Source organism: Telopea speciosissima, chromosome 4 (genome assembly GCF_018873765.1).
Source record: "Telopea speciosissima isolate NSW1024214 ecotype Mountain lineage chromosome 4, Tspe_v1, whole genome shotgun sequence".
NCBI lineage: Eukaryota > Viridiplantae > Streptophyta > Magnoliopsida > Proteales > Proteaceae > Telopea > Telopea speciosissima.
Genome location: NC_057919.1, coordinates 68,971,510 through 68,983,710, shown reverse-complemented (window position 1 = coordinate 68,983,710; position 12,201 = coordinate 68,971,510). Strand labels below are relative to the sequence as shown.

The 12,201-nt window shown below is 37.7% G+C and overlaps 1 protein-coding gene across 2 annotated transcripts; it reads left to right on the top strand.

The window, feature by feature from the left end:
* The first annotated feature begins 96 nt into the window (after nt 1–96).
* Nucleotides 97–11,267, top strand: LOC122660559 (Fanconi anemia group I protein homolog). 2 transcript variants are annotated; one of them, XM_043855921.1, is made up of 13 exons: nt 97–1,188; nt 1,275–1,356; nt 1,637–1,825; nt 2,776–2,840; nt 2,943–3,102; nt 4,696–4,941; nt 6,129–6,245; nt 6,494–6,685; nt 6,774–6,855; nt 7,275–8,245; nt 8,363–8,858; nt 10,396–10,586; nt 10,694–11,267. In XM_043855921.1, the coding sequence occupies exons 1-13, from the start codon at nt 155–157 to the stop codon at nt 11,132–11,134; spliced, it is 4,266 nt and encodes a 1,421-aa protein (XP_043711856.1). In that variant the 5' UTR covers nt 97–154; the 3' UTR covers nt 11,135–11,267. The 2 variants fall into 2 exon arrangements, with proteins under 2 accessions (XP_043711856.1, XP_043711857.1); XM_043855922.1 differs by lacking the exon at nt 1,637–1,825.
* The last annotated feature ends 934 nt before the right edge of the window (nt 11,268–12,201 follow it).

Below are 12,201 nucleotides of genomic sequence, written 5' to 3'. Positions count from 1 at the left end.
GCGCAAATGAGTGGAAAATCCCACTCAATATATTTCAACCAGTTAATTTTGAAAGACTTACATGGCGCCCACTGCGCGAACCTCTTTTTGTCTTCCCACTCCGCCTTCAAGTCGCTGCAACTAGGAGCCCAAAAGACCAAAACCGCGAAAAATCATGACCGGGAGAGTAAGCGATTCCTGCAACTCGCCGCCGCCGATAACCGACATGGAGATCGTGCGACTGGCCCAACAACATCAGCAAACAGGTGCAGCTCTACCATCGTACTTACTTTCCCCCGCTTCTCACCCCACCATCGTCTCCTTCCTCAACTCCCGTTGCGATTCTCTTACTTCTTCCCTTTCTGTAACCGAATACGTTTCTGCCATCGTTTACCTCATCTCCCAAACCCCTCAAAACTCCTCTCTTTCTTCCCTTCTCTTCTCTCTTATTCTCTCGTATTTTCGCCTCTTTTACTCCGCCAGAATTCCTCACGATACTAATTCATTGAAGACAGTCCACCTATTTGCTCTCCATCTCGACAGAATCCCTAGAAATGATCTCGCTTCCATTGTGGATTTACTGGTTGCCAATTTATCCATGATCGTTGAACCCGACGATGCGCAACCGCTTGACCTCATCCCTCCATCACTTGACTTCATTCGATCTTCAGATGAGGTTCAAAGAGCTGGAGACTATGTGTATTCGGTGCTTGATCGCATCATCTCATCGAACTGGTCGAAGATATTGCTGGTCAAGATAGTTTCTCTTCTTCGTGATTTTTCATTTATTGACAAGGGTCGGGCTAGAGAGTTTCTCGAAAAGGTCTTTGCCGGAATGGAGGGAGTGGATTTGCAAGATTTACCGTCTCTTGTTTACCAGCTTCTGGTGTTGGCTTCGAAGGGATTCAGTAAGAGAGATGTGATCGAAGGGATTGTACATTTTTTCGGAACAATAATGGAGTCCAAAACAAATTCAATAGTTAGGCAGGTTGAAGGGACGGTTTTGCTTCACGTGAATTTTGCAGTGAAGCAGGATCCTTCTCTGGGGCAGGAGGTTTTGGGGCTTGTGAAGTCGGACCTCAGGGCTTTTAACCATTTCACTGTTGTAGTTCTGCTATCTGTTGGGAGGGTCCGCAGACTCAATGAAAGTTCGATAGAGATTTTGAAAACTGCCGTGGCAACGTCTTATCATGACCACAAATTCGCCAGGTAAGAATAAAACAAAAATTTTGTTCAGTTAGGACTCCTCCATTTCTTCTTGGGGCTGGTCTCTGACTATATGATTAAAATTGCAGAAACTGTAAGTGGCTGCCTGATATTTTGAAGGAAGAATATCTTCAAACTGTTCAAAGAGTAGAAAAGGCTGTCACAAGAGCTGTAATCCTTCTATTGCTTATTTTTTCATGTGCATATTTTCATTCAACTTGACTAATTTATTTATTTATGTAAATCCTGCATGTGGTTGATGGTATACAATGTATGCTATCCAGCTAATCGGTCTGCATACCGTAATTACTCATCCAACTAATTGATTGAAATGGAAAATCTTTTGACTAGCTGCATCATTTGTATTTGCACTCAATTTACAGCAGCCATTGGCATTTTTCATACTTGTCAGAGTACATTTTGTTATATTATTATTTTTGCTGCACCCCAGGTCAATGAATGCAACCATGGAAGGGAGCATATTGTACCTAGCATTGTACAATTTGGGTTTGTGTTGCTAGAATCAGTGGAAGAAGGTAAACATGAAGAATATGGCAATGATTGTGTGATGGGCACAGTAGAGCTTGGTATTCAGATGCTAAAGACTTTGTTCGAGGTTCATGACATGGCCAGAAATGAGGTTTACAAAGTGCATTTACAAATTATGTTTCCTTGAAAGATGAGATTCTTCTATATGCAATTACAAAATGTCTATTATAAAACATACTGCACAGTTTGTCTTAAAACATACATCTAAGTTGAGCTGAGAACTGTTCCCACGTATTTCCTTTATTCAAGACTTGAGAGAAAGCTGGTCTGGCATTTTAGTGGACCCATCTCAAAGAACTAAGAATATTTCCTACTTATATTTCTCTCCCCTTTTTGTTTTTATTTTGAGTCACTACTTATATAAGAAATGAGCTTGTTGACTCATTATGCAACTCATGTGATTCTATTGGGAGCAACTTTAAGCTTTGGCGAGCTAGTTTCGCCCCCCTTCCTTTCTGGGTTGGGGTTCAGGTTGGTGGGTGGTGCTTGTTTTCTCGTTCTCCAAATGCAAAGAACTTTGATCCATCAAAATCTTTTTCTTGGTGTGCTTAAAAAATTTTCAAGTGTTAGCTAGGTTTGGTGGTCATATCCGAGGCCAGAAATAAGGTTTTGTCAAATTGCTCTACAGCTGCTCTATCAAGTATGTTGCCATAGAAAGCCCTCTATTAAAGACTTCTCGTTTAACCCTTTTGATTTGAAGATTGGCTTATTTTATAGAGAAGCATATTGTCATTTAATAAGATGGTTGGCTCCTACCTTGGCTCTTTATATATTTGGGAGTAAATTCTGTCTCACCATTTTGACTTTTAAATACCAATAGCTATGATGGGAAGATAAAATTTGAACTCTCTGAAATTTCCTTTATACATTTTTGAAGTAGTGTTGCTCTTTCCCAGTGCCGTTGCTGTATGGATAACTGTTTGGTTATCAAGATACTGAAATTGGTTATGGGTACTTAATGTTTTTTCCTCCAGATATTAAGGTGCATAGTATACTTATCATGGTATTGATAGTCATAAATTTATACCACCTGGTGTGCAGATTATTGAGCAGTGCAAATTCCGTATCCTTTCTCTGAAGCCAGAACAAAGCATGCCAATCATCAAGTAACAATATTTTAATTTGGTATTGTACTATTGTTGATTTTTTCTGTAAAAACCAAAGTTGTTTTTACATTGCTGGTTACAAGCATGATTTTTTCTATGCAGACTGCTTGGTTTTTTGGTTCAGAGCTATCCATATCCCATGCTAGAACATGTGACACGGCTGAAGGAATTGTTGGATTATTTCACTTTCATGCATGGACAAGTTGCCACTTCCCTTGTTACTACCCTATTGCCCCTGATGAAATTCAGTACTGACCTTCAGGTACTTGCTTTCCTACATCTCTAGTGGCAAAAGTTATGTAAGGTGAAGTGAAGTTCTATATTTTAAGTAACTACCACAAAAACAATTTAGAAGTACTTTTTTGTGCATATAAACTGTAAATTAAGTTTACTATACTACATAGAAAAAGGAAGCAAATGCCAAATACTAGAGCCATAATGGTGAGATGGTTAACTTTCATGGTTTTTTTTTCCCTTTTCCTTTTGATGGTAGTGAATTTGTCACTTAGTGAATGGGGGATCTTTTGTAAAGTAGGGATGTGTTGTTTTGAGGTATTCATTGGGAGAATTTAGATGAAAGATATAAAGAATGTATAATAAAATTTTGTGCATCCCTAAAGTTACAAGATAAAGTTCAAAATAGTTTTTTTTAATGGATTTTATCTGTTATTGGTGAACAAATTGTGATTCCTTCATCCCCCACCTTCCTTTCTTAAATGCACGCTTGTTGTGGTTGAAAATTCTAAACTTTTATTACAGTCAAGCCAATGGGTGCTCTCTCACTCATCAGGTGCCCCTGCTTCTTTTGGGACAAAGAGAGGCCATTCTTGTGTTTTAGGGGTAGTTCTTAATCTCAGTTTCAACAGAAACTGAGACGAAACCTTGAGTCCATACTGACTCGTTTCGACCAAAAATTTCCCAAGTTTCAACCAATTTTGACCAGTTTCGATCAGCTCAGTTTCGGTAGTTTTGACTTGTTTTGTCCAACCCATGACATGTCGAGTTTTGCCCGGGTTTCGGTCGAAACCTGGGATATCTTGGTTTCGGCCAGGGTCGAAACCGGCTTCAAAACCGAGATCTAGAACCTTGGTCTTAGGTCCATAATCGAGAAAACTGTGAACAATCTGAGGAGAAAAACTCCTTCAATGGTTGAGAGTTGTGAAGGAATTGAATCTAATAAAATGAATATTGTAGTGAAAAATGAGTTTGACTATTCCTATTAGTTGGGTTACTTGTTAGAAAGAGGTTTGTGGGTCTTACTCATTTCATTAAGCAACTTAGGGAATAATCCTTGGGTATGAAGATCTTGTTCTAAACATCAACTCAAGATTGACAAATGATATGGCAGTCCTACATACTGTAAGGCTTAAAACTTAACAGTTTATGAGGAATGGGTTTCCTGTCATCCTGTGCAATTTTTGCCCTTTGTACCTCTTGTCTTTGTTTCCATCTATTTGGTTTTATCAGGTTCTGTGGCCATGTGCAAAGCCCTGAAGTTTATCTTGTAAGACATTTTCAAATGAAAACTATATTCTCAAAGTAGATGTTAGGACTTGGGATATACTTTTTATTGAATATTAAATCTTATTTCATGTTGTTTTCTATGAATACTGTTTCTTGTTTCTGTGTCTTTCCTTGTTGAGAGTTCTAAAGTATAGTCTAAAACAGTCAAAATGTCCGCTGAGATATGTTTTAGATGAGAGAACATACATATGTAATCTTTCAAATTTCTTAACACCCTCCCCCCATCCCCCAAATAAAGGGCCCTTCCATGAATAACTTGCTTTTTTGACAGACCTTTAATGTTGAACTGCTTACTATATCCAAACTGCCTAATCTACTTCAAACTCTACAGAGTTACATGATTTTGGTTATGAGGAAGGCTATGTTCAGAAGAGAAGAAACAGTTCGTATTGCCGCTATCAATGCCATTATTGATATGCTTTTGGCAGAAAAACAATCTAAGAGAGATGGCTCAGATTCCTTTCAAGAGTCATCCAGCCAAGCCAGTTGCAGCCAACAGGCTGAATTACCCTGTGTGATGAAGATGGGTCTTTTTCAGGAGCTGAGTGGTCTACTGCAGAGATGTCTGTCTCAGCAGGTATGATTTTATTTGAAACATTTTTTGTTTCCCTTTCTTTCATCCCTTTTCCCCATGGTAGAATGATTAGTGGCATAGTGGTTACTGAAACAAGATAGTCGGTAAAGACAGTAGCTAATCCCTGGTTTCATGGAAGGTTCAAAAGTTTGAATCATGGATAGTTTCACCATTTGGAGTCTAGGAATTTTGGGTTGAAATATTTTGGGTAATATAAAATTTACGGATATTGGGGAATATCAGGGAGAAAACATGGAAATTTTCTCTGGAACTTTGAGGAATGTGATACGAAGCATTATTACGTAGGCCTCAAATCCCCCACTTTTCCCCTGACACACATGGTATATCTCTTCTTTAGCTCTTGTATTCACCTTTGGGTTAAATTCACAAAAACTTCCCTTACTTCCCTACTTCTTTGAGGGGGAGGAATAAGTCTGGGGGACTACAGATATCCTTAATTTCGAATATATATCAGTGCAAGTTTGAAAATATTGAAATATTAACAGTATTTTTCTCTGATTCTTCAACATTTTCTTTTCATTTCTTTGAAAAATTTGGCAAAATGAACTAGTGTGTGGAAACTTGGGAAATTATAAAATGAAATTGCCAGTTCTGGAAGTTACTTCTTTTTATTGTCTTTCAAACTTAAGAATGTGAAAGAAAAGTCTGATTGTGATCAGAGTATTGGCTCAGTACTGTAGAAATGTCAAGCAGTAGTACTATTGCCACCATATTATGATAGTACAGCAACTATTAGTGAATTTGTGACCCTATTTATGCTTTGTTGAGTATTTTTATGTGATTTTCGGTAATAGAGCTACTTGTATCCTATTATTTATTGACTTTTGAGTTTTGAATGTATACTCAAGCTTCTTTTCAAGTTACATGGATTTCCTTCAAACTCTCCAGGACTTCTACCTGATTTTTTTCCCTACCTTTTTTTAGAGTTTCTTTTCTTATGGGATGCCCACCCCCCCCTGAGGCGGGGATTGAAAAAGAAGAAAAAAGTTCCGAAATTCCCTTTAACTCCTCGGAAGAAACTATCCTTTACTACCCCATCCCTGGGAGAAAAGAAGTAGCAAAACTATGTGAATTATGCTCTTTGTACAATGGACAGAGATTTTACTTAGTTGTCATGTTTTGCTTCTTTTATATCCTGCTTATCCTTATGGTTGGAATGTTGTGGTCAGGCAAGAGTTAAAGGGATCATGTACCAGGGACTTGTGAAACTTGTTTTGCAGGACCCATTCACAGCTGGGCCTACCTTTGATTTTCTCTTGCCTCATTTCCGTTGTTTCTACTGTGAGGTATGAAGTCAGCAATTATTTGAAAAAAAAAAATAGTTAGAAGCTTAGAACTTTATTCATCTAATTATTCTTTTGTTCTCCTTGTTTATTTATTGTGTTCTATATTGTAGCTTGATAACCACCCACTATAAAGATATAAGAAATAGAAATCAATGTTTGCTTATTTCTGTAAGCATCTTATATTGCAATTTAAGATTCAATGTTTTCCATTCAATCCCACTCATGAGGTTGAACCTGTGTTTTGGCAGGAACCAGATTTTCGACTTGCCCTTAGCTGTTGCTTTAAATCTGATAATGGCAAAGTTTGTCTTGAAGAGCCTTTGGATTGCCTTTTATCTTGTGTCTCCTGGATTCTAATCCTTCAGCAACATGGAAAAACTGATCACTGCATGGAGGATTCATGGGCATGTTTTGGTTTCTCCCTAACACAAGAGAACGAGGTATTCTATAGCCTGGTTGAATGGTGTTATGAGCTCTATGAAAGAAAAGGGTGGTTGTACTCAAAACAATTATTTGAAATTTATGCAGGCAGGAAGAAATTTATCTGCTGCGGCATTCTTCAATGCTCTATTGAAGATCCGGAAATTCTTAAGAAATGGCCATTTAGAAGGTTCTTGAATTTTTCATGTTAAATTTCTCTTATCCCTTCTCTCCAGCTTGGAGGGTTTCATTTTTTCTTCTAAAGGATTTTTGGAAAGAAAAACCTTTTGGGAGATTTTTTTTAGTTTTATTATTAAGTAGAGGGGATGACTCAAAGAAAAGTGAAAAAAAAAAAAAGAAGAGAAAATATTATGGAGGTATAAAATAGTCTTGAACACTAAACAAAAATATTATATACACAAGAACTTAATATATAGTAATCATGGTGGTGTTTTGGAGTTGTTATTTTAAAATGTCTAGTTCTTTCTAAAAATCAGAACTCTTTAATCTTGAAATAAAAATTTTAAATATTGTTCTAGAAGATCACATCTTGCACTTTTTATAAAAGTTCCTGCTTCTTACTTGTTTTGTCCTTCCTTGTCAGATCAGACTTTTTAGGCCAAACACAGGATCCAGGCTCTCGCTCTCTGGAAGAAGAAAAGGATAGCTACTGTGCTTTGATTTTGTCAGGAATTCTGGAGGTAGTGCTAAATGCTATTGCGATTGAGTTGGAGAATGCAACAGATGAAGAAAAAGTAAATCTTGAAGAGGAACTTCTTGAACTTGTTGACTTGTATGAGTCTTTGGAAAAGGAAGTATTTACAGCAAAACATGGTAATGGTATCAAAAGAGTTATCCCTAGAAGTGCTGTTCAGGATACACCGGCTAAGACTGATCACAACACTAAAGAATGGCATCATTCTGGGCCCATGACATTGTCTCCAGACAGAATACCTTTCTTGGCAACTTCAAGTATCTATCAAATACTATTGACAGCATTCAAGTTACTTAAAACCACTGGTTCTAATATCAGTACAGGATCACAGAACAATGGTAAGCCATCGTGCAAAACATCAACTAGCTGTTCCAAACTGATAGCGTTTGCCTTGAAGGCTTCACTTCGCCAAGTAAAGTCTTTCCCATTACTGAGTAATAATGACCCATTGAAGACTTTGATCTATGGAGATATCAAAGTGTTGGGACCTCCATTACTTAAATTGGTTTGGCTGCTCAAATCGGGGCCAGAGTTGGATATGGATCAAAAGAAAAAAGAATCTAAGGGAAGGAAAAGTGTGGAAGACAGAGAAGAATTGATCTATTTATCCTTGATTTGCCTGAAAGAATTAATTACATTAAGTTTCCAGAGTTGTCACTTGACTAACTTGATTAAGGATTTGGCCTCTGTCACTCCAACTGGATGTAATTTGGAAAATGGCATGGGTGCCGGACTGGATGATGACCATGAACTTGTCTTGCAGATTGAAGATCAACTTACAAAAAACAGACAATTGTTCATTGAGAAAAGTATAAAGCCCTTGTGCTTTGAGTTTCTTGCACTTTCACTTTTTCGAGAATCTGAGGTAATTGATAAACATGTTAGAATTTTCCTGTTTCAGTCATGCATAATGATTGGAGACACATTGCTTCATTTTTTTATACTTATCTAAAAATCGTTTAATATATGATTTTATTTTTAGGTTCTCTTGGATATGACATTGATGATGGGGAACAAACTTCCATGCAAGCTGAGGAACTATCATGGAGCTTGGGCTATTGATATCTGCAAAAGCAATACCATAATGAATTCCAAAACTGCAAAAAGTGTGGTTGCATTTGCCATCTGCTTAAGCTTGCCTCCAAATGACTTAATTGTGGCTCAAGATATGGCTGCAGAGCTGCTAAAAGTTAACGGGTCTGGGGAAAGTGATCCGGTGAAAAAATCTGAAACTTATCCCCTCATAAATCATTCAACAAAGAATGCAATAGGTTCCAGTTTACTGCAATTAATTGAATCAGTTGTTCTTGATCTGGATTGGGCTGTGAGGAAACTGAAGGCATCATTTGCCATCACTCAAAGATGTCTTGATCAGTATGGAGAAAAGGCGCCTGGCTTAATATTGGAAGAAGCTGTGTACCTGAGATCTGAAGCTCTGGTGAACTTGTTATCTTTCTTTGTGGTTATGAATCTCAAGGGTATGTTTTAACATCTCTCTCTTCCCATCCCATCGTTTTCCTTTGTGATTCAAGCCACATATATAATTCCATTGAAGCCTGTATAAAGGAGTGGCTGTGGAAAGTTGGCAGCCAACATAAAGCCTTCACCCATTTAAAGAGTCAGGTCTAACACCCTGCTGACTTTATTGGTGCATATGAACTGTGACACCAAATGGTTCAAGTTGGTAAAAACGTTTTTGCGCTTGCTTCTTAATGTTGCATTGGAAACCCTTAAGATCAATCCCTAACCTTAAATTTTCATGGTTTCCTCTTAATACAAATCAATGTTCTGAAAGAGAGCCTTGCATTTGCACAAACTGTGAGAATGAAAGGGTAGAATTTTGATTCAATTCTGTACTCTATACTGTGAGGGCATCCCCATGAAACCAGAATTGATTTATTGAAAAGCGTGTAAAATGTATTTCTGAAGCTTTTAATACAGTGACCTTATTTCTATTATTGAGATAATCTTTTCTGTTTTATGGAAATTTGAGCAACAAACCAATGGAATGCAATAAATAAGAAATAACAGTTAGAAGTGCACACACAATGTTTTATGTGGTTCATCTGTTAAAGGTTACATCCACAATTGAAGAAGATAGACACAAATGCTTCCACGTCAAAGGAGAAGGAATCAATGGGAACAACTCTAAGAGAGAATTCCAACTCTTTGACCCAATTAAGGTGATCTTTTCTTGTTATAGAAGATGATCTTTCTCTCACCAACACTCAAAAGCCAGAAAGGGGGCCTCCGTCCTCCCAAGCATATTTATAAAGTTTTAAGACCTCCCAATTATTTCTTTCACAAAAAACCCCCCACTTCAGTGGTTATTAAAAAGAAGCCATAGCTGAGAACAACTGCCTAGCACAGTTGGTAGAGTGTGGTGTGTAAAAACCCCACCCCACCAGGAGGTCTCAGGTTCAAGCCTCCTGGTTCTGACCCTCCCTCTCCCCCCTTAGAATAGAATACCTATCCAAAAATATAAAAAAAAGAAGCCATAGCACACAGAAATCCAAGCAAGTTAAGGAGCCACAAATACTTGTGAAGGAAGGAGTTGGGCTCCAATTAGGCGTATCAGCTTGGAATTCAAGTCATATTTGACCACTTACTAAAGAGATCATTGATATACACTGAGCTTGGGTCTTGAATGTGTCTTATTCAGCCCCATAGGTTACTGTCTCACATTTGGGGAACCGGATCCAAGCAGTAGGTGGGGTCCACCTAATAGAGTGCTTAGGCAAGGAGTTGGCATGATTAGGTACTTTTTACCAAATAAATTTCCTTCATTCTCTGAGCCTTTTGGAGTGCTCTCTCTTTTCATCCTTCAAGTAAATGCAAGGTTGTGGCAATCATCATCTGTTGAAGGTGAAGTATTTCAATGGTGGGTTCTTATCCTTTAAACATGACACATGGCAAGTTATTGAGACTCTAGGCATTTTATAGGTTCTCTGGCACACAACACATTTATGTGTTGGGTGTGTAGCAGATGTTTATAAATGCAACTTTAATGTGCAGATCCTCACCCAGAGCAATTGTTGAGATTGGCTGCAAGGTTTTACAAGCATTTAGCTTCTTTGACAAAGCTACGGATTCCTCCCAAAGGGAGCAAACAGCTTCTACCTGGAGTCAAGTTCCAGAAGCTCGCGGAAATAACCTGCAAAAAGTTGACTGGTCCACTCTATAACTTTGTGGCTCTAATGCAACAGGTACACACTTCAGTGTCATTGACATTTTATGTTGTTTTACTCTACAATGTTATTCCAAGTTCTCTGAGGCTTCCTTGTTGATGGGGTGCTGTTAAATTAACTTGCAGCGTCAACAGGAGAATGCACAAGCTAAGGGAATTATTGGTAGGATCAAAAGGGAGAATAAATGCATACCTGACCTGATCTTCCAGATAGAAGATTATGAAAAATATCTTATCCAGCTTAGCAAGGTGAGCAAAATAAATTTGTTGAGACATGCTAAACGCAGCACTGCTAGAGATTTTAAGATTCTTGATTCAAAAAAGATAAGTAGAGAAGAGGAGCCACCAAATCATGAAGCTGACCAAATTAACGCTATTGCTTCCCAAAACAAATCATGTGAGGAGGAAGAGAGTATGTCTGATAAGGTTTTGTCAGCTGAGTCTGATGGTGCTGTGGTTGCTGAGGATTCTGGATCTGAAAGTGAAGCTTGTGATATCGTTGTCAAAAACAAGAGGGCAAGAACAAGAACAGACAAGGTTGTGAGGGATTCAGATGATGAATCATAGTTTAAACAAAAGAGTTATGGTGATATCCTGAACCATTTAACACTACTGAACTAATAGCTGAAGGAATTCAGGTTACTTGTCATGTAGTAAATTTGTATGTGAATGGTCATAAAGAGAGTTGCTTGTAAACTGCTGCCAACATTCATAGTAATATGTGGGTCAGCATAAACATGGGACTTAATAGAATTCCATTTGAAAAGTAATATAAAACGGTGGCAACTATTTGCTGTGATCAAGATGTAATTAGATAAATCTTTTGATGGTTCATCCTAATTGTCTCCATTTTGTAATAGAAGAGAAGTTCGATTTGGATTCTAATTCTCGTTGATTTCCTGTACTAGAGACCTTGGTGCATCTAAGACATGTATTACTTTAACCACCACTGACTTTTGGAATTCAGTTTAAAAAGAAATTGCAAATTGCTGATCTCTCTATGTTATTGCTTTAAGAAATGTTTGTTAATAATGATTTTTGCTGAACTCTCTATGTCATCAAATTTTCTTTATCCATTTTCTCATGTATTAACTTCTCAGATTTTACGAGTGAGAAATGAAGTTATCCCCAAGATTCTCCAACTCCTCCATCCTTATAAAAGAAAAATTCTGTTTGTACGGATTCCTGGCTATAGCTTTACCCATTAATAGCAAGAGTGTGCTCTATATAGTTTTTTCTTTTCCTGAAAAAAATAAAATCGTAGTGGCTGCTTGCGGTTTTTGTGGAACGGGAATGGATGAGGTGTGATGCTAAAAATTGTCACAAATTCTAAAGGCTGTGTTTACTTTTGTCTGATTATATGTGGTGGTGTAGTGTAGTCCTGTACTAGTTTTGGTAAATTTGTAGCATAAAAGTCCTTGAGTAGTCCAGGGAAGAATGAGTTTGTAAACACCAAAGTTTGTTCAGGGGCACAGTTCCATCACTTCAATGTGGTTTGATATGCAACTCATGCCGATGTATAGTTTGACTCGGATTTTGACTTGATTTCTCAAGAGTCCAATGAACTCAAATGATGTAGATGAGGGGGCTAATTGCTTTTCTCAATACACAATAATAAGGAACGAGTTTCCCTT